The 27,518-nt window shown below is 37.3% G+C and overlaps 2 protein-coding genes and 2 long non-coding RNA genes across 4 annotated transcripts; 1 reads left to right on the top strand and 3 right to left on the bottom strand.

Annotated features, from left to right (window-relative positions):
* Positions 1-2,210: 2,210 nt before the first annotated feature.
* Positions 2,211-2,901, bottom strand: LOC136238173 (uncharacterized). Its single transcript, XR_010692836.1, has 3 exons — positions 2,798-2,901; positions 2,704-2,740; positions 2,211-2,334 (listed from the first exon to the last, which is right to left on the bottom strand). It is a non-coding gene; the product is annotated as an uncharacterized lncRNA (long non-coding RNA).
* Positions 2,902-9,346: 6,445 nt separating this feature from the next.
* LOC136238701 (uncharacterized) lies at positions 9,347-11,624 on the top strand. Its single transcript, XR_010693169.1, has 3 exons — positions 9,347-9,427; positions 10,730-10,801; positions 11,316-11,624. It is a non-coding gene; the product is annotated as an uncharacterized lncRNA (long non-coding RNA).
* A 5,532-nt stretch (positions 11,625-17,156) lies between these two features.
* Positions 17,157-18,757, bottom strand: LOC136239393 (uncharacterized). The gene is made up of 5 exons (XM_066030128.1): positions 18,640-18,757; positions 18,546-18,582; positions 18,019-18,140; positions 17,846-17,972; positions 17,157-17,784 (listed from the first exon to the last, which is right to left on the bottom strand). The coding sequence occupies exons 1-5, from the start codon at positions 18,705-18,707 to the stop codon at positions 17,254-17,256; spliced, it is 885 nt and encodes a 294-aa protein (XP_065886200.1). The 5' UTR covers positions 18,708-18,757; the 3' UTR covers positions 17,157-17,253.
* A 3,488-nt stretch (positions 18,758-22,245) lies between these two features.
* LOC136238500 (uncharacterized) lies at positions 22,246-23,885 on the bottom strand. The gene is made up of 5 exons (XM_066029033.1): positions 23,773-23,885; positions 23,679-23,715; positions 23,193-23,314; positions 23,020-23,146; positions 22,246-22,958 (listed from the first exon to the last, which is right to left on the bottom strand). The coding sequence occupies exons 1-5, from the start codon at positions 23,838-23,840 to the stop codon at positions 22,428-22,430; spliced, it is 885 nt and encodes a 294-aa protein (XP_065885105.1). The 5' UTR covers positions 23,841-23,885; the 3' UTR covers positions 22,246-22,427.
* Positions 23,886-27,518: the final 3,633 nt, after the last annotated feature.

Below are 27,518 nucleotides of genomic sequence, written 5' to 3'. Positions count from 1 at the left end.
ACATTCATAACATGAACAACAACTGGCGAGATTTACTGACACTCCATATAAAACAAACAATAAATGGCGTGATTTACTGATGTTCCATATAACGTAAGTATTCCTTATTTTCGTGCATTGTCCAAATGGATGACACAGATGATAAAGCTGCATCGTTTCATAGGAGCTTAATAGATTGCGAATGGACAGATGAACACCAGAAGATGATCTTCTGGAATTAGAAATGCTACAAGACAATAGCACGACAGGTACAGGAGAGATCTCAGTCTTATCTAGCTGCAGAACGTCAATTCATCTTACAACAGTGAAGAACAGTTTACAATGCTGATCCCCAATTAGACGCTAGGGTAGTAACACTCAAAGTAGTAGTGGTGCTCACTGAATAGATCAGGTCACCATCCATGGTTTAATCGTCTAGCTAAAATGACAGAATTTCATGCGCGTACGTATGTCAGAATTTTGAGATCAAGGATCACTCATTAACTTTACAACATCAGTTCTTCTAAGGGATCCTAAGATTGGTGACAAGTGTGTGTCTACTGCATAATACTATATGACAATGTCCTTCTGTAGAGTCTGTATGGTGTGTTATTTGTGATCTTTTGTTAGCACAAATACATAGAGAAATGTGACTTGATTTGCAAAAAGGGATCTTCCGCACACATCCAATTCTATGAACTTAGAAGACCATAACTCAGTGTTCAAGATACATATTAACCTGAAAATTGTTTCATCCACTAAGCTAAGTATGTTGGTGCTCATTACTGACCAAATTTCTAGTCAATAGCCTTTTCCAATGTGAAGTTATGAGTCGTCAAAGTAGGTAAATTTGATGTGTGTGGAAGACCCCTTTTCCAAATCCAGTCACAGATTAAAAATGTACAATGGAATTGATGACTGTACTGAATCATACTGGTCCAATGTGTACTTACTTATAAGTGCATTCACCGAACATACAAATTATGTGTGCTTCAGATCAATTGTGCCATTGTGATTATAATTTGGTCACTTAATACTCATAATTTGCAAACATGTAAAAGTACATGTCAGTCACAAATAGATACTACATGTTCAACAATTTAACAACAAAGTGGAGTAGTTTTAACTTCTGTGTTCATACTGTGTCACTCTTATTGAAATGTGTTACTGTTTACTGTCAGTATTGTTAGCGCACAAAAATGGCTACTGTCATTTGAACATCATGTGCGGTGCTTGAAATGGATGCTGGTAGTAAGCAGTTCTCCCATCGACAATCAATAGGACTTGTGAATGAACCCCAATATGTGTCACAATTAGACTTGTAGTTGTATGGTGATTGCTTGTCAAAAGTGAGACCAATAGCAATATTATTTTCAGGAGCTGGTTGGACTCCATTATTAATTGTACACTTGTCCACAATCTTCACAAAGTCTAGTAGTATAGCTCCACTCCAGTTGTAGTCAATGTTCCTATTCAGGAGACCCTTGTAAGCATATACTACAGTTCCCTTGTGATATGCCACAATCATTTGTTCAGTAGCTTCACTAAATCTTGCCTTATTTGGTATGTTACACCATCCAGATGCTCGTGTGGTACAATTCTTGTAGTGATCACTGAAGAATGTCATGTTGTGAGTGAGTGGAAGATGTTCCATATAAGAATGTTGCCACACTAATGTCCATCCTCCACCATCCAATTCTTCCATGTCACAATAAACCTGTTAAACAGCACACAATGTGGACTATTACTATTATTTATTTATTTATTTTATTTATTAATGCTTCACAGCACAAGTGCTGAAGGTCCACCTGGTCCTACAGCCTGTTCAAAGACTTTAGCTACTAGACTTTAGCTACTTAAGGTGTGTTTGAAAAGTTGGAGAAAGGAGAAAAAATCCATGACTGGACCTAGGTGGCCTCGAACCTGCAGCCATCCGATTTACGCTCGAACGCTTACAGGAGTCTACCAGGTGGTCAGGATGTTTTCTCATTGATATTTTCATGTAATTATATCCATAGAAATTCTAGAGAGTAACTTATGAATGCTGTACACATCCATACCTGAATATCCTGTACCCAGTAGATTCCACTTGCAGTTGGTGTGTTACAGTCAGTGGTTAGTTGTTGTTTAATTGTGTTACAGGAAGTAGCACTTAAAAACTTAGTAGTACCAATGGATGGTGACAACCTGTAAAGTATTAATGTTGTTAGTTGTATAGATATAGTAAGATTACTTGTATGGAATCCATTGTTTACTCTTACAGATCCATATCATATCAGCATGTAATGCTTTATAGATTGACTCTCCTTCATTGGAACTAGTACATGGCTTAGTAGGTTGAGCAATGCTTTGTCGCTGTAAACAAAATGCCATATTCAATCTTAATGTATATACAACCATCAAAATACGTAGCTTTAGACACATGGCCTCCTATTGCCAACAATTTATAAATGCTGGTCATAATTTAATATTAGTCTGGTGCTACCATTGCTGCAACAACTCAAAAGAATACTTTTATCAGCTTTCAGCTTGGTCAGTGTTCATATAATATGCTGAACATGAAACTCTGTTGCTACTCTGTTGTACGCATTCATACAGAGAAATACACATGTACTTGCACAATAGTGTCTAGTAATACACAGCAACACAACTCTTGTTTGTAGCTATGTGCTAATATCAATAGTCTGTGTAGAATAGACTATTACTAATATGTATGTACTGTACCTTCATTATGTCATGATCAACAAGTTGTGTCCCCTCTCTGAAAGAGTAGCCACATTCTAATAATCTGATAATAACTGAAGAAGACAATACTCACCCATACTGTGTAGTGATAGTAACTACTACAGTGTATATTATGATCACTACCAGTCCAGTGTGTTTCATTGTTCACAGCTTGACTTGTAGTTAGTTAGTAAATGATCAGTTGTGTTATGATGAAGTGTTACGTATGAGTAGTCTCTTTTTATACCATCCAGTTTTGTGAGTGTGTCACCATCACTGACTGTTGGTCATGTGACTATCCCATAATAATGAAGCAGTGATGACCATATATGGCAAACTGCTAAACAATTACCAAATACGGTAAACTAATGTGTATTACCAATTGCCACTTTTTGTGATTTAAGCAGTACTATACTTTTTTCTCTCCATGTACATATTTATTTTTCTTTCAAGAATATTTAGTGTCCTCCAACAATTTTATCATTGTGGGAAGTTCTATAGGTAACTCCAAGCACACTATATAGATGTATTGTGGCTGCAATAAACGTAACTGATGCATGCGATGTGGGTGTACCAGGTTAACACAAGCTACCAAAACATTAATGTTTAGTACCCTGTTCTTTATGGACATGAGACTGTCAGGGATTAAATCAACTAAAAGTACAAGATCATCTGAAGATACTGTACTCATTGAACGTTGACTCTAAAGAAGAAAACTTTGCAAGCAACTTGAGTGTGAAGAAAGCAAGTGTACTAGAAAATTGAAGTCACCCATTAACAGTGGCGTAGCTAAAGTACCTTAGAAAATGAGGAACTGAGTTTGAAAGAAGACAACTTGTGTCTAATAGAGCAGTTGCCTATCCAATAGGTGCAATGAAGTTTTGAAGTTTCTGGCTACGTCCTTGATCAGTGTGAAAGTTAGCTAATTCCATTAAAGTATGTATTAATATGCTGCGTAAAGTAGGTTTCAACTAGCCACAATACTTGTTGCACTTAATGCATAATGGCACATTTTATGAATACTTCTTGTCTTCATACTGGCAATCAAATGAAGCATCCCAAACACTTTAGCATAGCCGCGAGTGCTATATGAAAAAAAGCACGAGGCGTGCGGCCGAGATGCTAATAAAGCACAGGGCAAAGCCGAGTGCTTTATTAGCATCGAGGCCAAGCGCCGAATGCTTTATTTTTCATATAGCACGAGCAAGGCTATGCTTTAAATGATTTAAATGATTTATGAAACTTTCTAGTCGTGTAGCTTCACCATACACTAGGACTCGTAATTAACACGCATTGCACGAACTATTAGCAGCCTGAATGCACACAAATTAGTTTAACAAAGTAACTCACATGTAGTTCACCATAGTTTGGCATGGTAGACGTTCATCGCATATTTTGGCAGGTTTTGCTTGCTACCCACAATCAATTCTGTTGTGAGTCACATGGTGAAATATTTCCGTGATATCTCCAGGACTTGTCCGTTTACATTAACAAACGTAACAGCAACGTTACCTTCTCCCATCCATCATTGAAGCATTTAGGTATGTCTATAAAAGCAATCCAGTGGTAGAACTCGTATTGGCTGGGGTGATTGATCACTCAGCACGGCTAGGCTATCAGCCTTCACCGGCTTGGATGATTAGTTGTACTGGCGTGAGCCCTGCAGGCTATTAGCCTGCACTAGAGCACGTGGGCAACTGTGCTTTATTGCCCACAAAGAGTGCTTTATTGAATGAATAAAGCACTCTTTACGGTGCAATAAAGCACTCTTTGTGGTCGATGAAGCACTGTTGGCCGGCTGAGAGTGTACTTTATGAAATTTAAAGTGCACTTTATCCTTTGATCTTGCCCACACAATGTTAAGACCAAGTGCCCTCAAGGAAATCTTTGCTATAACGCCTCTTAATTTTCAAATGTAATTAGTGGAACAACAACCATAATTGGTGATATTTGTGTACTATTGTCTAAGCAGTTCAAAACATTTCCATATTTGGTTTTGGTACATCTGCAGACAATTAACAATTTTCAGTGTTAACTACATAAACACAACAATGTTACCACTTGACTACTCTATTATTATCCATATTTGGATGTACACTCAATCCTTCACTTTATATCTGAGATACTGTATTGACATCCATCAATGTGGCACATTTAGCAATGTGGTCTGAACAATTGATAACTGAGACACTAAAATGTCAACCGATCTGTACATAGTGTAATGCTCCAAATGTTACAGCCATATTGTTAGTTTGTTAATAGTGCTCATTGTATTACATTGTGTCATTGTGTAGAGAAGATTTTGACATATCCCTTAGTTTCAGACTGCTCAGATAAAACAAATTTGTTTTTATAGCTTGTTGACGCAGCGTGCACAGAATTTTGTGGGCAAAATTTGTCAAATTACACAGACAGTAGCATCATGAATCATGATTTCTCACTCCCGTATTTACAGGCTTTCAGTAGCTTTCTTATGGGATAGCAACTAACGATGAATGATAATGACTAATAGACATTAGCAAAATGTGTGGTCATAGTGAGTACCATGGCAAGTGAAGGAGACTTAGTTGATTACAAAAGCTAGACAAAATAAATTAAGAAAGTTGTGTTTGTGGCAGCGGTAGTTGGAGCAGCATGCAGCAATTGCAGGGATGAAATGGAAAGATACAATTTTTCTGACCTAAGAACAATACTCGAGTAACAAAATGAATTTGGAATGTTTCATTGTAATACTTCAGTATGTCTGGCTGGTACTTGAAGAATAGTAGAATGGAGAACTTTTTCAAACCAATTATTTTGTGACTTGTAGCAATAATATGGAAAAACTGGGTTTGTCAGTGTATTTACTAGAGGAAATAAGAGACATCATTGCTGTTGATGAGACAGTAATTAGATAATCCAGGACTCTATTCATTAGCAAATGAATACCACATTAAGTATTGTCATGGATAAATAGTTTTATGTTAGCAGATAATGGAAGATAGCTTGGACTACTACAGCCAAAATTACTGCAGAAGATTTTAAAAGTTGAAGAAACATGAACAATTTTAATTTGAAGCTACAAAATGTCCTTGTTTACATCAGTTCTGAGGCCTGACTCATTGTAATCAGTTCTTGAATAATGCATGTAGACCTGGAGGTTAAACGTCAGTAGCCAAGGTACTAATGCAATGTTGTTCCATACCTTGTGTCACTTCATACCATGTTGTATGGTCTCACTACTAATATCATATTCACGAAATCTTTTCTAGTTCTTACCAAGGGTGGTAGATTTTACACAGATAGTCACCATATTACACTGGGTAAAGCAAGAAGTACACAAACTCCATGATGGATTTCACTCACAGCCTGCCTAATATAGATGATGATAATATAGTCAGAGAGCAGAGGCATATAGAAAGGACCCACATGAGCTGGTATATGTTATGAATGTCATAATTCATGTCATGGTTGAACCTGGTCAACTGGGTCAGGTCTGATCTTTGACATTGCGGAAGTGTATTAATGCATCATAGTCTAGTCCCAGCTTCTTTCTTGAGCCAATTATAGGGATTATGTGTTACTGGCTGTAGGTATACAGTACGTGGAGTCATACCTATTTATCAGTAGGTGTGTTGCAGTTTGTAACTATGCTCGAAGCCATGTCAGTTGCTGTCTGCAGTGGAGCCACACCCACTAATTGATAGTATTTTTCAAGTCATAGTCTATAGTCTTGCAGTGGGTCAGTTTTTTTGTGAGCCTCAACCACTTATCAAAATTAACACGTGGTCATTCACGCATGATAATCACAATAAACTGACATACTGGTGGTGTTTGTAGGCATACGTGGAGCCATGCTAATTTATCAATAAGGTTTGAAGCCAATCACCTTTATAGGAAATAGTTTTGCTGTCTAGACTTTTGTGAACCACTGTAGCCACTAACTTATCATTCATCATAAACTTCCCTGTTTTGTTATTATATATGTAGCTACCTGTTTGCATAATACACTAGTAAAGCGCCTAAACTGGAGGTCTTAGCACACACCTTGATCGGGTCATCGGGTATCAGTGGGTCATCCAGGTCAGCAATACTGACTCATCTTGTTCTCATAAGGTTGTAGTTCCTTTGTTGGTTCAAGGACTCAGTTGACTCAATAGGTATTTTACAATAATAAAAATTTAGTGAGGAAAAGCAGTGCCATTAGAGGGAAAGGTGACTTACAGCAATGACCATAATTTTTGGGGGTGAAGGATTCTCACTAATAGTCACTGAGATTATCAAATGACAGACAACATGTGGTCATCCGCGCTTAATGATAATCACAATAAACAGATAGTGGAAGAACTGGTACATATATTGACGTTTTTCAGGGATGAAAGTGTTTAATCAGGATGTTTTCAAAATACCGTGATATTTGGACATAGATTTAAGTAGCAGCTGATTATATTAGTAGCATCAATCTATTATTTTGCCAATCTAATAGTGTTGTGTAGTGTGTACTATCTCAGTATAAGAAATGAAGTTGTCTGCTTGCATTTAAGTGATTTTAATCTACCATATTATACAGCTAATTGTTACAATATTTTCTGAGATATTAAAATAATCTGATACTGCCCAACTCTAAAATGACACTCCCATATGCAGTAAGGTAGAATATATAAATGTCCAATAGCAACCAGTGTCATATTTAACTTGGTAGGTACCAAATACTAGTTTCATTAGAAAACTCAGTATCTGCTATCTGCAGTCTACGTACTTTAGTGTATACAACTACTTTATGTCATATTCCATGATTGTTCTGAGTATTCATGTGTAACCGAAAGCAGTTTCATCCTTGCAGAAGTGAATAACTTAAGAGAAATAATGCTCATTATTTGCTAGCATGTAAAAGGAATATATCACACAAATACAGCATGTTGAAATTTGAAATAAAGCGGAGTGTTCATACTGTGTCTCTCTTATTGGAATGGGTTACTGTTTATTGTCAGTGTTGTTAGTGCATAAAAATGCTACTGTCATTTGTCTTTACTGCTTGAGATGGATGATGGAAGGTGGCAGTTAAGCCATCGACAATCACCAGGACTTGTGAATGAACATTTGTACGTGGCACAGTGAGACTGATGGTTGTATGGTGAAAAGCCTTGTCAAAAGTAAGACCAATAGCAATTTGATTTTCAGGAGCTGGTTGGACTCCATTTTGCTCTGTGCACTTATCCACGATCTTCACAAAGTCCAGTAGTATAGCTCCACTCCAGTTATAATCAATCCCATCCAAAAACAGCTTATAGCTGTAAAAAAAGTGCGCGTCCAAGTAAAGCAGAGTTAACTGCGACAAAAAGTAATGATATCATAATGCGGCCATGTGCGAGGTGTGCAAGTTGTAAAATTAATATTAGCTAATCAGATAATACAATGTTATTGTTAAAGTGTTAATGAGAACTATGTGATGCTGCTAGTTTTTAAGTATGTGAGCATCTTCATAAATGCCACATAAATTTAATTCTCAATAAAGCAATGTGTATAGATTCTCTGATAGTAATAAATAGTTTGAGTTTGGCCACCTTTCCTTTGTTCGTAGCATTGCTGTATACAGGAAAGGCGGCCAAACTCAAACTATTTATTACTATCAGAGAATCTATACACATTGCTTTATTGAGAATTAAATTTATGTGGCATTTATGAAGATGCTCACATACTTAAAAACTAGCAGCATCACATAGTTCTCATTAACACTTTAACAATAACATTGTATTATCTGATTAGCTAATATTAATTTTACAACTTGCACACCTCGCACATGGCCGCATTATGATATCATTACTTTTTGTCGCAGTTAACTCTGCTTTACTTGGACGCGCACTTTTTTTACAGCTATAAGCTGTTTTTGGATGGGATTTCAATACTTTTTGTTAGAATAAGCAATGCACTGTTGATAACAGTAGGTGAGTTTCCATGGTTTTGACAGAAACCCCAGATTACAGTGACAGAATATTAAAATATAACTGTAATTTTAGTGGCCAGGGCCGCCCACATTGGGGGTAACTGGGGTATTTTGCCCCCTACCAAAGCCCAAAAGGGGCCACTTGAATACCTGTTTAAAGAAAGATCGATATACTCTAATAAAGCAGTCAGGATCTAGACCCTTCCTTGCCCCTGGGCCCCTCTTTAACTCTTTTCCCTGGGCCCTCTAATTTCTCTGGATGGCCCTGTTAGTGGCATGCAACTGCAGTCAACTAACACCCATTTTAACTAGTAAACCCTTAACAACACTTTGCCTTTCATCTTGTACTGCATTGAAACGATCAAGATACTCTATTAGAGCAGTCACAAAACAGCTGTAACACAGCAATCAATATTTAGCATAGTTACAACTTCTGCTTAGCATCGGATTGTATAGTTTAAATTACTAGCTACTTACAGACTTTACAATATAAAAATATGGCACTTGTAGAAATGTGACTGTTCTATTAGAGTATCTCGATCTACTTCAAGCATTGACTAATTCAAGTGAAGAAGCTACGCCCCTGCCAAGAGATCTTGTGAAATGAAATGAGAATAGTAAAGAAAAGGCAAGTATGTACAGAGACAATAGAGGGGCGCGTAATTATGTCCTGTTGTAAATAAATGCCTTTAAAATTTATATTACTACTAAATAAACGCACCGAATAGGCTTGTGTGGCTGTTGTCTCCAAGGTTGTCTCATTACTTGTCTTTTCGTGTTGAAGGGATTTAGTCGCAATTGGTGAGTTTAACTATACATGTATTTGTGTTGTAAAACTTAATTGTAAAAAGGCGATTAGCACATATCATGATAAACATGTATTTGTCACAGTAGAGTCTCTCACGAAGTCACGATTATTACGAGACATTGGACGAGGGTAAAAAATTTACTGCTATATTTAGAGGTTGTAGCGTTTGTATATCTTAGTATCTTATTAAATAATCCTCCATGATCACTAATCACTAATAGTACAGTGAAAACTGGTCATTATTCAGGCCGTAGGGACAAAATTTTCTAACCTTGCCTTTTACAGAGGTGGCTGCATTATGCGGCCTTAAAAAAAGGTAAGAAGCATGCTGTTCTAACTGGCTATAGAGATGGATTTAGTGTATGACAGCGTTTGAGACAGTGAGTGCTGGCAGCAAGGGGGCAGCCAATCTGTTAGAGCACCAAAAGCACTGCTTCAGACATAGGTAGTTGACTGTCAGCCCCAAGTGTAAAAAGTTTCACTATTGGTCCTTATAAGCTCCTGATGAAGAAAGTGATGAAGTCATTATCCATAGTATATTTTTCAGAGTATCCATTTCAGTTCTACAATATAGTAGCCAAGCATAAGATGAACATAACACAGCATTCCAGTAGTTTAGTGGTGACCACAACACTGCCTGAGTTAAACTGTGGTGAGATTTGAGACTACCAGAAGCCCTGGAATGTCTTCAACACATGAAATACCAAATATGTAATGCCTGGCTTTCATCCACAGTGGACCTGTCTTGGTGGCCACTTGTACAGAAGGGAAACAGCTGCCACACAGTCTTGCGAGCAAAACAGCTAGTTGCCACACCCCTTAATTATCAATTTGTAAAATCTTTAGCAAAATTGTGTGTGCGAGCAAGTGCGATGTGGCAGTGCCGTGTATATGGTTGCTGCCTAGCAGTGACACATCACGAGTATTGAAGTCACAATGCGTTACTGTATCATCCATCTAAATACAATCTCTGAATGTGTCATTTTGTGTAGAGAGCAATCTTCCACAAGAAGTGACCTGCAGGTTTCAGTGTATATTGTTAACCATTAATATTGTTCACAATAATGTGAACTATATGTACAGTGAAACCTCACTTAGTGGCCACCTCTTTAATAAGACCACCTCATTATATTGGCCACCTCTAGTAGGTCCCAAATATAGCTAAGCATTACTTATGACCTCATTAATAAGACCACCTTGTTATTCAGGCCAATTTTTTTGGTCCCACAGCCTGCCATATTAATGAGGTTTCATTGTACTTATGTGAATTTTTATTTTTCGTAACTTTTCTTCAGGTTTACTGATGGGCACTATGAAGCATTGTTGACTGGCACGTGTATAGTGTGGTGACTTGAAATGCTAAAACAGTACGTAGCATGTCTTGTATGTACATGTAATGTGTTGTAATGTGTCCACACATCCACACATCTTAGAAATAAATATAATTGTATTCTCTATAAATAGTCAGTTCCATTGTGCCACTGAGTCATAAGTTGGTTGAGTATGCATCATCCAGGGCACTTGAGTCACATTTTGTCCTGGCCAAGTGGATCTCATCCACTGACAGAATATACAGGATCAGATCACGTGTATAAATTACGGTGGAACTTGTTTATTGCCACCTTCACTCATTCAGCAGGTAACAGTGTATAAATTCTCAATTGGAATTGGCTTTTCAAGAGTGGTTGTCTTTCTATACTAGTGGCCATTAAGATAGGTTGTACTGATAGAGTGTACATACTAGAGATGCAACAATATCCTCCACTTAGTGTCGTTTGATAGTGATGCAATGGAGAATATGTATTATTGCATTTAAATACTATACTATTATATTGCAACTCTAGCACGTATTTATAACAGGAATGTTTGTTAACTGTTTAGACATACTGGAGCCACACCCACTCATCTGGATTCTACAAATGGAGTCATACCAACTTGTTGTCATCATACTTACTCATTACTCCCATTGTGTTTGGATGAATATACATGCCGTCATGTGAGACTTGCTACCATGGCGGGCCACTGGAAAACATTTGCATAGCAGTTATATTACAGTCATTATTGTACAATTCTTACCTTATTGTTGTGAAAAGTGTTTGGTATTCATGTGTCTCCTCTGTATGTTGTAATTACATGTGTAATTTTGTGTGGGGGTGCTATAAAATGCAATAATGCATGGTGACAATTGTATTAGGCGATTTTGCATACTTCCTTTTAAGCTAGCTACATGTGCTAATTACTCACAGCTTGTGTCAACAACTGGTAACCGCAGTTGTACTCTTGTGTCATTCTTTAAGCCACGCCCTTAGAGGACAAATTATGTGGGGGCGACTAATTTCAAAACGAAGGATGGTATGCAGCACCATAGATTATATCTATGGACTATAATCTATGGCAGCACACTTCTTGGTGGCTATATGTACTGATTAACTACATAGAGCGCCAGTTCATCAATACCCAGTGACCGCAGTTGTGCTCTGCGTCATTCTTTAAATTCCGAGTAAAATTCTTAGAGAGCAAATGACGTGGGGGCGACTAAATTCAAATTTCAAACTAGCCATTCTCGAAAACAAATGTTTCAATCTGAACGAAACTTTCAGAACAGTTTAAAGACACATTGCCCTACATGCCAAGCGAGTATTGCGGAAAACAAAGATCTGGGATTTGTATTTGGCCTCTAGGTCGACTGAGGACGACTGAAACTTCATTTGGTGCTGAAATCACGACTGTAGGGTAATCATGTATGGTGAAATCGATGATGTGAATCTTGAGGTGATTGAGTGAATACTGAAGCGATAACAGGGCGATGAATGTTTGGAATGCACAAAGGAACGCAAGGCATACACCTGCGGTTGCGTCTAACCGCATGCGATAAAAAAAAAAAATGAAACTTCCCCTTTGATGTCGGCAACCTCGATCACGAAACAATCGGCATGGATTTGCTTCACTGCTTGTGTGGTGGTTACTAGTGACACGATGAGTTCAACTCCAGAGTTTCAGAGGGATAGCGTAAGTGACGGGTGGATTACAGGAAGGCCGAATTCGACAACGTTCGTTCTTGTAAAATCCTCACGTAGTGGTCGCGTCATTTATTGTCTGCGGCGCGCATTTCTGCTTTACTGGCCGCGCGACTCACTACCGTGAGTCTTGATGTTCCTATTAAGCAGTCCCTTATATGCATACACTACAGTTCCCTTGTGATATGCCACAATCATTTGTTCAGTAGCTTCACTAAATCTTGCCTTATTTGGTATGTTACACCATCCAGATGCTCGTGTGGTATAATTCTTGTAGTGATCACTGAAGAATGTCATGTTGTGAGTGAGTGGAAGATGTTCCATATAAGAATGTTGCCACACTAATGTCCATCCTCCACCACCCAATTCTTCTATGTCACAATAAACAGCACACATTGTGGACTATTACTATTACTAATGCTGTACACATCCGTACCTGCATATCCTGTACCCAGTAGATTCCACTTGTTGGTGGTGTATTACAGTCAGTGGTTAGTTGTTGTTTAATTGTGTTACAGGAAGTAGCACTTGACTTAGTAGTACCAATGGATGGTGACAACCTGTAAAGTATTAATGTTGTTAGTTGTATAGATGTAGTAAGATTACTTGTATGGAGTCCATTGTTTACTCTTACAGATCCATATCATATCAGCATGTAATGCTTTATAGAGTGACTCTCCTTCATTGGAACTATTACATGGTTTAGTAGGTTGAGCAATGCTTTGTTGCTGTAAAAATAGCATATTCAATGTTAATGTACAAACATCTCAATATATAGGTTCTACGCACAAAATAGTTTTGTTGGGTAGACATACAACCTCCTATTTCCAACAATCCATAAATACTGGTCAGAATTTAATAATGGTCTGTTACTACTGTTGCTGTAACAGCTCAACAGAAAGCTTTTTGTTAGCTTTCAGCTTGGTCAGTGTTCATAATTATGCTGAACATGAATATCTGTTGCTATACTCTGTTGTATGCATTCATACAGAGAAATGCACACAGAATTGCACAATAATCCATAGTAATACACAGCAACACAACTCTTGTTTGTAGCTATGTGTACCAAAGGAAAGAAATGGGCATGCCCCAGTTATATCAATAATCGTCTGAAAAGTGAAGTACCCATTATGATTCGTTGTCAGCTATGTTAAACCCGTTACACAGTAGTACAAATCAAGAACTGTTTGAAAAGCACCTCTGCAATCAAAGTAGCCACTATGAAAAATACGAAAAATTTCCATTATGAAGCTTAAAGGAAGCCATCGCATTCTACCACCATATTGACACTTTTTGCTGTCAACAAAGTTGAATGGGACACAAAGGAGGACACTGGTAAGTCCATGAAGAATGCATTGTACATACTTGCGTATGCCAAAAGGCACTTCTCGGGCTAAAGTGCAACATCAAATAGTGAAAAAATCAGACCCGTTAGCCTTAGCCGATATTGAGTTACACTTGTCTGAAAGCATCGGCCAGTTACTTACTCAGTCAGTCACTAGAAAATTCTGATAAATACCTTTTTAAAAAATTTCATTAAATATTTTTAAAATTCCATAGCAACTTGTTGAAAGCATTTCTGGTCAATCTGAAGGCTTATTTGGGCTTAGTTTTGCCTAACCAATGCTGTCTCATCATCGTCAGGAAAATTGAGGCTGGTTTTTGGGTGATGTTTTCCATGGGCCATGCCTACTCCTTTATGGTCCCTACTATACAGTACTATCATGCTGTATGAAGTACTATCACACTGTATGATGCATACAAGCACCATGTAAACTTGTCAGTCTGCAAAATAGCTGGTATACTGTATTTTTATAATGCATTACCCAGCAAATCTTTATGGATTTCTTCACAGTGAGAGAGTGATTCCTTATTAGTTGCATGTGGTCTTATTCCACAATTAAAGGGACAGCTAAAATTTCTTGTGCAGTTGCCACTTTCAATCTCATGGATTTCTTTGATGTACTTACTCAGACGATTATTCCTACTGTATGACTTGTCACATCTGGGACAAGCATACCATTGTATCTACATAGCATGAAAGCTTGATACAAACTGGGGTTAGTGATTATATGGACATACCCACCCCCCCCCCCCCCCCCCCCACAAAAAATAGAGGTGTACCAATATTGAGATATCCAATAGTGATGCCACCAAAAGAAGCCGATAACCGATAGTCAATCTGATATTTGTATTATAGTTAAAAGTGTACTTTTACCTACCCTACAACAACAACATGTGCATGTATTCATTGCTATGCTCTGCCTGTGGTGGTTGGGTTTCTATTGTGCAATACAGACAATTAGGCACCCACAAACTTTTTTATGCATGTTCCTATGAAGCCTTAAATGGAAATTTCTGCATTACTCGACATTCTAATGGCTTGTGAGAAAGCTGGTACAGCAAGTTTCCTTGGTTAACCTTAGTCTGGCGCCGCTGACCCTATTTAGGTGCTTATGCAAGCGCCCCGAAAATAGGGTCTGGTCTGTCTAGAATCAAGGACTTGTGCCACCGTTACCAAAAACTGGTGCGTCCAATCAAATCGTAGTATTGCCAATTAAATGCATTTTGGCTGCACGACATTAGTAAATACTGGGGCGAAAGTCACAAAACAAAAGTTGCGTGAGTTCTTTTTGTGTCAGGGTGAATAAACCCGGGGACGATTTTCCATTTACCATTCGTGTGTAATAGACGCCTTCCCTCGGAAAGTAGAAATATTGTCTCCACAGCCTAAACATCAACCGCCTATAGAAATTAACTGATTGAAACCCTTAAAGCATCACTGTTGTGATTGAATTCTTCGCTGTTCGATATGTTTGTTAACGTGAGCCGCAGTGTAATTACACATTCCTAAATACAAGTCCTGTATGCTAGACAGACCAGACCCTATTTTTGGGGCACTTGTATAAGCGCCTAAATAGGGTCGGCGGCGCCAGACTAGGTTAACCTGTGACCCTTCTTTTTATTACAAGGTACTCTATAACTGCTTCATTTGTAAAGACTGTGATAAGCTTTGCAGCAACAAGCACTAGAATCGCATGCATTTTGTATGGCTTCTCATAGGGTAGTGCTTGTTCTAGGGTACGACACATGAAAATTTGCCAGATATTATTAACAAGATTCCGGATCTCAGTGAAATTCTCTAAGGATTCCAAGATTCTTCCAAGATTCCACTCAGATTCCTGAATTCCGCTGAAGCTATTTAACTACATAATTATGGTAATTTAATTTTCCTTGCCATGCCCATCCGTCAGCAGTGTAACAAAATGCAGAATTTTACTATAATTTATGGAGATGAAATTGCTTCAGAGATTCTAGATTCCAAGATTCTCAAAGATTCCTAGATTCCTGTTAAGATTCCTGACGTGTTCAACAAGACTCTGAATCCTGTCGTACCCCTCATGCTTGTTTCAGAGTGAATAAGCTATTGGCACTAAAGAGCCACATGAATAACGTAGAAAACCAATGCATAATCTGTTTATGTACAAACTATTGCTACTGAATAAATATCAGTAGCAATATTAGTCCTCCTGCTGTTCTGTGTCAGGAACTAGTAACTCTGATACTATTACTGTAACTATTATGTAATGTACTTACTGTGCTGTACTATCACGTGCATGTACTCTTGTCAGTGTGCTTCATTAGTACTGTGAACACGTGTAGTGGAAGTGATCTGCCTTCATGTGAATGGCCATACTGAATCATTTCGAACCTTCGTGTTGTACTTCAAATTATCCATCACATTCTGTACCAATACCAATATTGGTAAAAATTACCATACCGGTGGCCAATATTTTAGCTGATCTGATTATCAGTACACCTCTACAAAAAGCATATGATGATTACACTTTGCATGTGGTCACACGCAGCATCAGTATCATGGTTAAATCGAGTGATATAGCTAGCATTACAGACCTATAAGTTTGGAGGGTTTTTTTTGCTGCAAACCATACTTCATCACATCCTCCAACAGTTTTCTCCTGTTCACTTTCCAAGTGGCACTCCGCATCCAGTTGCTTATGTTTGCATGTGTCCATTGCTGCTAGTTTCAAATCAGATGTGCACAACATCACTTGTAATGTTGGCACATGATCAGGATGTTTAATTTTGCAAGGGGCTTCTCATTGCATAATGGCATTCAATAATTTTCATATACAAAACTTGCACAAAAATTTCTTACAAGAAAATTTTTACATAAGATCACACTACTGTAATAGAGCAGTCATTCATGTAAATCATACAAAAATATTTTACAAAGAACTTTTTGCATGAAAATAAAACAAAGTATAAAGCTAATTATTGCAATATTTCTGAGATTTTGCACCAGGTTACATAAGTGTGATACTGCTCAGCTCTAAAATGTATGTACATATGTACATGGTAACACTTGCATGCAGTTAGGCATAATGTTGACTCTACAAATGTCCAGTAATTACCAGTGTCATATTTGATATAACAGTGTCACTGGTAGGTATCAATTTACTAATTTGTTGCTAGAAGACTTAGTATTTGCTTTTGCAGTCTATTTCAATGTATACAACTGAGTACTGTCATATTCCATGACTATTATGATGTATTCGTGTGTAGCTGTATGCGATTGTAGCTGTATGCGATTTCAGCTGTGTAGAAGAAAATTATTTATAAGAGATAATTCTTTTTATTTGCAAGCATACAAAAGGAACATATCACAAATAGATGCTTTATGTGTTCAACAATTATGCAACAAAGTGGAGTAGTTTAAACTTCAGTGTTCATACTGCATCACTCTAATTGAAATGTGTTACTCTTAACTGTCAGTGTTGTTAGCGCACAAAAATGGCTACTGTCATTTGGACAAGGTTTATGGTACTTGATATGGATGATGGTAGCTTGCAGTCTCCCCATCGACTATCTATAGGACTTGTGAATGAACCACCATATGTGTCATAGTTAGTTTTGTAGTTGTATGGTGTCCTCTTGTCAAAAGTGAGACCAATAACTTGAGCATTTTCAGGAGCTGGTTGGACTCCATTATTCTTTGTGCACTTGTCCACAATCTTCACAAAGTCTAATAGTATAGCTCCACTCCAGTTATAATCAATGTTCCTATTCAGGAGACCCTTGTAAGCATATACTACAGTTCCCTTGTGGTATGCCACAATCATTTGTTCAGTAGCTTCACTAAATCTTGCCTTATTTGGTATGTTACACCATCCAGATGCTCGTGTGGTACAATTCTTGTAGTGATCACTGAAGAATGTCATGTTGTGAGTGAGTGGAAGATGTTCCATATAAGAATGTTGCCACACTAATGTCCATCCTCCACCATCCAATTCTTCCATGTCACAATAAACCTGTTAAACAGCAGCACACAATGTGGGCTATTACTATTATTAATGCTGTACAGATCCATACCTGCATATCCTGTACCCAGTAGCTTCCACTTGTTGTTGGTGTATTACAGTGAGTGGTTAGTTGTTGTTTAATTGTGTTACAGGAAGTAGCACTTAAAGACTTAGTAGTACCAATGGATGGTGACAACCTGTAAAGTATTAATGTTGTTAGTTGTATAGATGTAGTAAGATTACTTGTATGGAGTCCATTGTTTGCTCTTACAGATCCATATCATATCAGCATGTAATGCTTTATAGAGTGACTCTCCTTCATTGGAAGTAGTACATGGCTTAGTAGGTTGAGCAATGCTGTGTCGCTGTAGAAATTACCACACTAAATCTTATTGTATATACAACACCTCAATAGTTGCTATGTACACACTGAAGGATATTGTTGGGTAGGCACACAGTCTCCTGTTTCCAATAACACATAAATGCTGGTCATAATTTAAGTGACCGGGTCAGAATTTACTAATGTTGCTACCATTGCTGCAACAGCCTAAAAGAAAACTTTTTTATTAGCTTTTAGCTTGCTTGATGTTCATATGCTGAGCATGAAAGTCTGTTCCTGCTGTTTAACAGGTTCATACAAATAAATACACATACAATTGCACAATAGTGCCTAGTAATGCACAGCAACACAACTCTTGTTTGTAGCTATGTGCTAATATCAATAGTCTGTGTATATACAATAGACTATTACTAATATATATGTACTGTACCTTCATTATGTCATGATCAACAAGTTGCGTCCCCTCTCTGAAAGAGTAGCAACATTCTAATAATCTGATACTAACTGAAGAAGACAATACTCACCCATACTGTGTAGTGATAGTAACTACTACAGTGTATATTATGATCACTACCAGTCCAGTGTGATTCATTGTTCACAGCTTGACTTGTAGTTAGTCAGTAAATGATCAGTTGTGTTATGATGAAGTGTTATGATGAAGTGTTATGAGTAGTCTCCTTTTATACCATCCAATTTTGTGAGTGTGTTATCACCATTACTGACTGTTGGTCATGTGACAATCCCATTATAATGAACTAGTAATTACCATATATGGCAAACTACTTAACAATTACTAAAATTGACCAGTTGTGTAGAATATTAGCTGTTACTTTTTTGTTACTTTTTTTCAGTGCATTTCACTTCTGTTATCTCTTGCAATATATAGCTATTATATGTATTTCACAAGAGTACGTAATATGTATGGTAAATATGGTAAAGCCACAAAAACTTTGTATTTAAGGAAATTCTACTGGCAGCCTCCTACTGTAACTCACTGGATATGTTGATTAGTAGGAAAAGAATCTGTTATGTTGGAAATTTAGTTGCCATAACTAAACTTAGAGTATAGAAAGCCAAATGCAACAGATTTCATATTATGTTCCTACATGTAATTATAGAATGAATTATGTTTTGTTGTCTCTTCAGTGATGATAACTGTGATCAAATGAAATATTGCTGTTTATTTAGTATAATAAAAACTCTTGCTCACATGAAGTGTTTGGAAGTAAGGTGCTGGTGCTTGCCAATTCTACCCATCTCCATTTTGTTATGTCAATACTTTCTAATTCTGGAACATAGACCATAATTGGCAATGTTTGTTTATCAGAAATTGTAGTTTCTAGGAGGTTCACAATGTTTCCATACTTGGTCTTGTATATACAGATGCAGACAACTAACAACCTTCAGTGTTAACTACATATACCACTTGACTACTCAGCTATTGTTCATGGTTCTGGTTGTGGAGAATGGAGATGTATTGTAGTGATGTAGTGACTGTATATCTTTTGTAAGGATTCTGTTAAATGTTGACATCCTTGTGAAGTGCACAACCATGTTTGGATGTACACTCAATCTTCCCTTATATGGATGTCTGTGATGTGGACAGATCCACCAATGTAACACATGAACAGTATTAACCATCTGTAATGCTGCAAGTGTTACAGCCACATCAAAAAACATCACCACAGCTACTCAATGGGGGAATTGAGAAAATTTCTGGCTGTGCCCTCAGTCTCAAAGTGCTCAGATGATAACAAATTGAGCTACTACACTTCGTTTTTTGATATAGAAGATTTGAGTGCAAATCTTTGTGAACTGCACAGACAAAACACCCTCATGAAGTAAAGAGTCTTGACTCCTGCATTTACAGCCTTTCTGTAGCCTTCCTATGGATTACCACTGAGATGATACAACTCAGTAAGTAATGATGAATGATAGTGACAAATAACCAGTAATTAATCATGGATATTTTTATGTGTAACAACAGCAGCAGTTACGTGGATGAAGGAGAAATTGGTGATGCATCATTTTTTTTGTAAATGTAGATGTATAATTGTCAGTAAAGCATGAATATAGCAAAATGGATTTAGAACATGTCATATCACCATTTCAACAAACCTGGCAACAAAAGTACAACGTATAGATGTGTAAGTTTTAAATCAAATTGTCATTTGTAGCAATTTGTTATTAGTCATATACAGAAAGCTGGACTTGTATATGCATTTACTAAAATAAAACAAGGAACATCATTACTTGTCAGTGAAAATTTTAAAAGCCAAGTTTGAGGAGAATCAAATAATCCAGGACTTTGGCTATATACTGTTAATACTTTGCATAAGTAGATCTAGGAGACACTTTTAGGGAGCTGAGGAGGGGCAAGAAGTTTTATATCCTATAAAAACAGTATTGATTTCGCTAAGACGAGAAGAGTGGAACTCTAGTACAAAAGTTATATTCATTTACATAACTGGTTGGTATAACTGGATGACTGAAGGACTGGACATTCTTAGGCTCTATTTAGATGTCTTCTAAGAATTTTTTTACTCCTATATTTTATTTTAGATAGTTATTTAACAAAGTGTATGCTTTGTAAATCATCTATTGCTTTTCTGAGATAAACGTGTTTGATGGTAAAGTGTATTAAATCAAAGGAAGTTATAATTTGCAAAAATTATCAATTGATATTAAAATTGTGACTGTTCTATTAGAGTAGTGACTGCTCTATTAGAGTATCTTGATCTTGCACAAAACTTATTTACCTCAATTTCTGCAGTTTATAACTCTAGAGTACATTAATTGTTGTTTCTTACTTTTCCAATGGCTTTCTGTACTTCAATAAAGCTGGAATGAATAATTTCCAACTTGGATTTTGGTGTCAATATTCCAAGGGTGCAAGAGAAGGGCCAAGGGGGCTTTGCCTCTTGTCTCCCCTCAGATCCACCTATTAATTATTTGCTTCAACATTAAGTGTTGTAATAATAAAATAATTCCATTCTTAGCAAACAGATTGATCCCCATAGTAGGACTGATGAAGCAACACCTACAAATTACTGGAGATTTTAACATGTCGAAAAAAATTTTTTGCACAAATTTAAAGCTATTCCAACCTTGATGCGAAACGTACATATGTGCATAGGTTCTGAGATCTGAAAAAGTGTAATTAGCTTCTTGAATCACTGCCTTCTGTTCAACTTGTAACCAAATCTCACCAGCCAAATGACTTATGCAATCTTGCTATTAGAGCAGTGTGTAGCGAGTTATTTAGGGATTTATGTACTTTATCAATAAGCTGTGACCTCTTTTTTTTGTTTGTTTAGTTTCACCTTACCAAACCAGACAATATAGTACAGACTTTTGCGTGCGTCATGTCAGTGTATATGTCCACCTTCTAAACTGAGCTGGAAACCCCTTTATAAATTCCTAGATCCGCCACTGTTGTTCCATCTTATCACTAACCCTCACTTCATGTGTACAGTCTGCAAGGAGCATCATGATAAAGACAATACTTCCCCATATTTGGAAATAATTTCTATAGCATAGCATACATGTCAACATGCAGTACTGAGGATCAATTATTTATCCAATGCTCTGAGAGAAATAGCACGCAATAGAACATATACCGGTGCAGGTAAACTTGCCCTTCCTCCACTTTGACCACATTCTCATCTACTTAATAGTAGGTCTTGGTATGTTATGGAGCAAAGCTGCGTATTCTCCTCAACCAGCAAAGATGACTATCTATATGTAGCTTATCAACCTTGGTGAGAGCCAGAATGTTATGAGTTTACATGATGAACAATGTGATTCAAGTTTTGCTTCATGTTTGATTGTGGAATGCTCCTTTGGCCTAATGCATTCAGAACAATGATATTTTGACTTCCCTGATGAATATTTGAAATGAGCTCTTTTATATCTCTATGATAGTCATAAGATCATGGTATTTTCATTCACTCCCTTTACTATCACAGTATCAGTTCTTCTAGTATAGAATAAGATTTGGCACCAAGAATATGTCTACTGCAGTGACCTACGTACATTGTTGCTGAATTGTATACTATTTATTACCTTGTAAATGCAAACAAAATTTAACCTTGACAATGAGTTATTGTGAACATTATAACTGTATTGTTAATTGTGCCATTCTGTAATTGTTCACTTAACACTCTAAATTTGAAAACATTTAAAATGTACGTACATATCAGTCACCCACACATACTGCATGTAGAACATTTAACAGTAAACTGGAGAGTTCTATGTATGTTTATACTGTGTCACTCTTATTGAAATGTATTACTGTTTACTGTTAGTGGTGTTAGCGCACAAAAATGGCTATTGTCATTTGGACATTCCTGTTGCTACTTGAAATAGATGATGGTAGGTGGCAGTTTGCCCATCGACATTCTGTAGGATTTGTAAATGAACCACCATATGTGTCACAATTACGCTTGTAGTTGTATGGTGAATACTTGTCAAAAGTGAGACCAATAGCAATCCTGTTTTCAGGAGCTGGTTGGACCCCAGTTTGTTGTGTACACTTGTCCACAATCTTCACAAAGTCTAGTAGTATAGCTCCACTCCAGTTATAATCAATGTTCCTATTCAGGAGACCCTTGTAAGCATACACTACAGTTCCCTTGTGATATGCCACAATCATTTGTTCAGTAGCTTCACTAAATCTTGCCTTATTTGGTATGTTACACCATCCAGATGCTCGTGTGGTACAATTCTTGTAGTGATCACTGAAGAATGTCATGTTGTGAGTGAGTGGAAGATGTTCCATATAAGAATGTTGCCACACTAATGTCCATCCTCCACCATCCAATTCTTCCATGTCACAATAAACCTGTTAAACAGCAGCACACAATGTGGACTATTACTATTATTAATGCTGTACACATCCATACCTGCATATCCTGTACCCAGTAGATTCCACTTGTTGTTGGTGTATTACAGTGAGTGGTTAGTTGTTGTTTTATTGTGTTACAGGAAGTAGCACTTAAAGACTTAGTAGTACCAATGGATGGTGACAACCTGTAAAGTATTAATGTTGTTAGTTGTATAGATGTAGTAAGATTACTTGTATGGAGTCCATTGTTTACTCTTACAGATCCATATCATATCAGCATGTAATGCTTTATAGAGTGATTCTCCTTCATTGGAACTAGTACATGGCTTAGTAGGTTGAGCAATGCTTTGTCGCTGTAAATATACCATACTCAATCTTAATGCACAAACGTCTTAATAGTTGCTACACACTAAATGATATTGTTGGGTAGCATACCGTCACCTATTACCAACAGTACATAAATGCTGGTCAGAACTTAATAATGGTCTGCTGCTACCATTGCATCAGAAAACTTTTAGCTTTCAACCTGCTCAATGTTCATATGCTGACTATGAAAGTCTGTTCCTGCACTGCCGCATGCATTCATGCACACAACTACACATGCAGTTTCACAATGGTTTCTATTAATTGATAGCAACACAACTCTTGTTTGTAGCTATGTGCTAATATCAATAGTCGTGTGTACAATAGACTATTACTAATATGTATGTACTGCACCTTCATTATGTCATTATCAGCAAGTTGTGTTCCCTCTCTGAAAGAGTAGGCACGTTGTAATAATCTGATACTAACTGAAGAAGACAATACTCACCCATACTGTGTAGTGATAGTAACTACTACAGTGTATATTATGATCACTACCAGTCCAGTGTGTTTCATTGTTAACACCTTCACTTGTAGGTAGGTAGTCAGTAAATGATCAGTTGTGTTATGATGAAGTGTTATGAGTAGTCTCCTTTTATACCATCCAGTTTTGTGAGTGTGTCACCATCACTGGCTATTAGTCATATGACTATCCTATAATAACAACAAACTAGTGATGACCATATATGGCAAACTGTTCAACAATTTGATCACTGTGAGAAGTTCTATAGGCAACTCCAAGCAAACTATATAGATGCATGTATTGTTGCTTCAATTACCATAACTGATGTGTGCTATGCACACGTGTGTAGCAGGTTAGCACAAGCTGCTAAGACATTAATATTTAGTACCCTGTGAAGGATCTCTATGGATATGATACGGTCACAAAATAATTGAAGTACAAGATCATCTGAAGATACTGTACTCATTGATTATTAACCCTCAGGAAGAAAATGTTGGGACTTTGGTGTGGAGGAGACAAGTATACTAATATGTTAAAGTCACCCATCAACAGTAGTGTATAGCTATCATTCAGAAAGTGTCTTGGTTAAAATAACAGAGCAGCTGATAGGAGTAATCAAGTCTGCCTTGACTTTTAATATTTCTGGCTACATCTTTGATCAGTATGCATGTGAAGTGAAATTAGCTATTTCCTTTGATGTATTTATCAAATGTTGTCTGTGTTTCAGCTAGCCACAATATATGTTATAGTTACTGCATAATCTTCTTATCTTGATACTGGCAATCAACTTAATACTGGCAGTCAAATGAAACACTCCAGACACTCTGCTTCAGGACTAAGTGCCCTCCAGGAAGTCTTAGCTATCCCTTTGAGTTGTCAGTGGAACAACTGCCATATTTGGTAATGTTTGTGTACTAGTGTCTAAGCAGTTCACAAATAAGTCCTTATTTGGTCTTGGTACATCTGCAGAAATTACCAACCTTCTGTGTTAACTAGATAAACACAATATAAAGTTACCACTTAATGACTCAGCTATTATTCATGGTTCTGGTTGTGGAGTTGTATTGTAGTGGTGCAGTGACTATAAATGTTTGAAGGATTCCTTGTAAAGTGCAAAACCATATTTGGATGTACACTCAATCCTCTACCTTATATGGATACCTGAGATTTCACACATTTAACAGTGTGGTGTGAATAATTGATAAATGAAATTCTAAAATGTCAATTGATCTATACATAGTGTAGTGCTCCAAATGTGGCTCAGTGTAATATCAGTTCTTGAATAATAGTTCTCCTTAGGTCTTCTACATCTGCAGCATACATGTTATATAATGGTAAGCTTCTCAGGGCTCCCCACTGGGGGGTGCAACTGGGGCATTTTCCCCGGGCTCCTACCTGAAAGGGGCCCCCTGGGGTACCCACCAAGGGCTCCTTGAATATCTACTAAAAAAGGTTGATATACTCTAATAGAGCAGTCAATATCTAGATACTTTAGTAGAGCAGTAAAAGTGTTCTGTTGTTCAAAATAAAGCTTTTGTTAGTATTCAGCTTGCTCAGTGTTCATGTACTGAGCATGAAAATCTGTTCGTACTCTGTTATATGCACTCATAGAGAGAAATACACTTGCGATTACACGATAGTGCCTTGTAATGCACAGCAAAGTAACTTCAGTGCTGGTCACTGTAAAGCATTAATAGCAATAACAATAACAACTGTTGTTTGTAGCTTTGTGCTAATATCAATAGTCTGTATACAATAGACTATTACTAATATGTATGTACTGTACCTTCATTATGTCCTGATCAACAAGTTGTGTCCCCTCTCTGAAAGAGTAGCCGCAATCTAATAATCTGATACTAACTGAAGAAGACAATACTCACCCATACTGTGTAGTAATAGTAACTACTACAGTGTATATTATGATCACTAGCAGTCCAGTGTGTTTCATTGTTCACAGCTTCACTTGTAGTTAGTGAGTAAATGATCAGTTGTGTTATGATGAAGTGTTATAAGTAGTCTCCTTTTATACCATCCAGTTTGGTGGATGTGTCAAGTTTGATGCACACATGATGTGTGTTTCGGTTACTGCACAAATGTAGTTGCCTCATTTCCGTCTGAAAACTGGCAATCAGAGGAAGCATCCTCAGGCACTCCTTTCAGGACTCAACTCCTCCAGGAAATCTTAGCTATACACCTCTAAATTGTTCAGTTATGGTTAGTGAAGCAATGACCAAAATTGGTAATGTTTGTGTACCAGAAGTTGCCAGTTTGGCAGTTTCTAAGCCGTACTCCAAAAGATTTCCATAATCAGTCTTGTAGTATATCTGCAGACAATTACCAACCTTCTGTAGCTATTATTCATGATTCTGATTGTGGAGGTGTATTGTAGTGGTGTAATGATTACAAATCTTGCCATTGACATCCTTGCATGTGATGTGCATTACTAATATTATTTGGATGTACACTCAGTCCTCCCTTATTTGGATGTCTGAGATTTTCGCCAGGTGTCACAGCTGTATGCTTGTCAAAAAGAAACATTTACAGGATTTCAGTAACCCTCTCATGTGTACCTAGTGGGACAGTAACAAATGATGAGTCATAATCATTAATCACAGATATTTTAAGTTTTCATTAGTACAATACCTGTTCATAGTGAGTAGTGTTGCCTCGATATATTGATGGTATTGATATAACAATTAAGGCGGTGATACGATATGATATAGCCAATCAATTATATCGATGGTTGTGCAATAGTGGCGTCTCTTAGTATAATGATGTGGGGGAGGACAGACATATGGTATTTGGCATTTAATTAAGCTATGTATTGATGGTATAGTGTGGTAAACAAGCCAACCCCAAAGTAAACTGGGAGATTTTAAGGTTTCTATGTAGTGCCAGCCACTTGTCTCAACTCTGTAAAGCAGTAGCAAAATACATTTAAAACCTGATAAATAAGAGTAGCTTTTGCTTGTGGTATACATCCAACTTAAATTTAAACTTACAATGAAAAGTATGTATATGTTTGGTTACAGTTAGTTCTATATCGTGATATATGTTCATATTGTGATATAAACCTTGGTGATATATGATACAGAGTTTTCTATATCATGGCAGCACTAATAGTGAGCAAGTGAATGAAGCTTAGTGTAGGTGATTACAATAGCTAAGTAAAAGAAGTGAATCAAGACACGGTAGTGTGTCGTGCGGCCCAAGAAGCCGGCGCGCCACACCGTGAGTATATTTACAGGAAGAAAGTAAACGCGCTTTTCACACCTTTGTAGCTCCGTGATTTCTCATCCGATTTAAACCAAAGTTGCTACAGACGTGCCGGCTAGGTAGGGGAGTCCACATTCCAAATTTGAAGAAAATCGCTCCAGCCATTTCCAAGATACGAGCGGCCAAAGTTTGGGTTTTTTTTCTTCGTTTTTTCTTCTTCTACTTCTTCTTTTCGCACACTTTGCAAAATCCGAAATAAAACACGAATGCGTGCTCCAATCGGGCTGAAATTTGGCACACTTAAAGGGCTCATTAAGGCGAATCTCAGTACCAAGTTTGGTAGGAATCCGATGAACATTCACGGAGTTATGACCGATTATTTGCGTAAAATAAGGTCGAAGGTCTGTCACGCCCACAGGGTAAACCGCTTGAAGGAATGAGCTGAAAATTGCTGTGTAGATGGAATAACTATCGTAGGAATGCCTTTTTGTGGTTTGAAAGGAATCCAGTTAAAG

Source organism: Dysidea avara, chromosome 11 (genome assembly GCF_963678975.1).
Source record: "Dysidea avara chromosome 11, odDysAvar1.4, whole genome shotgun sequence".
In the NCBI taxonomy this organism is placed as follows: domain Eukaryota; kingdom Metazoa; phylum Porifera; class Demospongiae; order Dictyoceratida; family Dysideidae; genus Dysidea; species Dysidea avara.
Note: the sequence above shows the minus strand (reverse complement) of the source record. Positions and strands in the feature narration are given on the sequence as shown.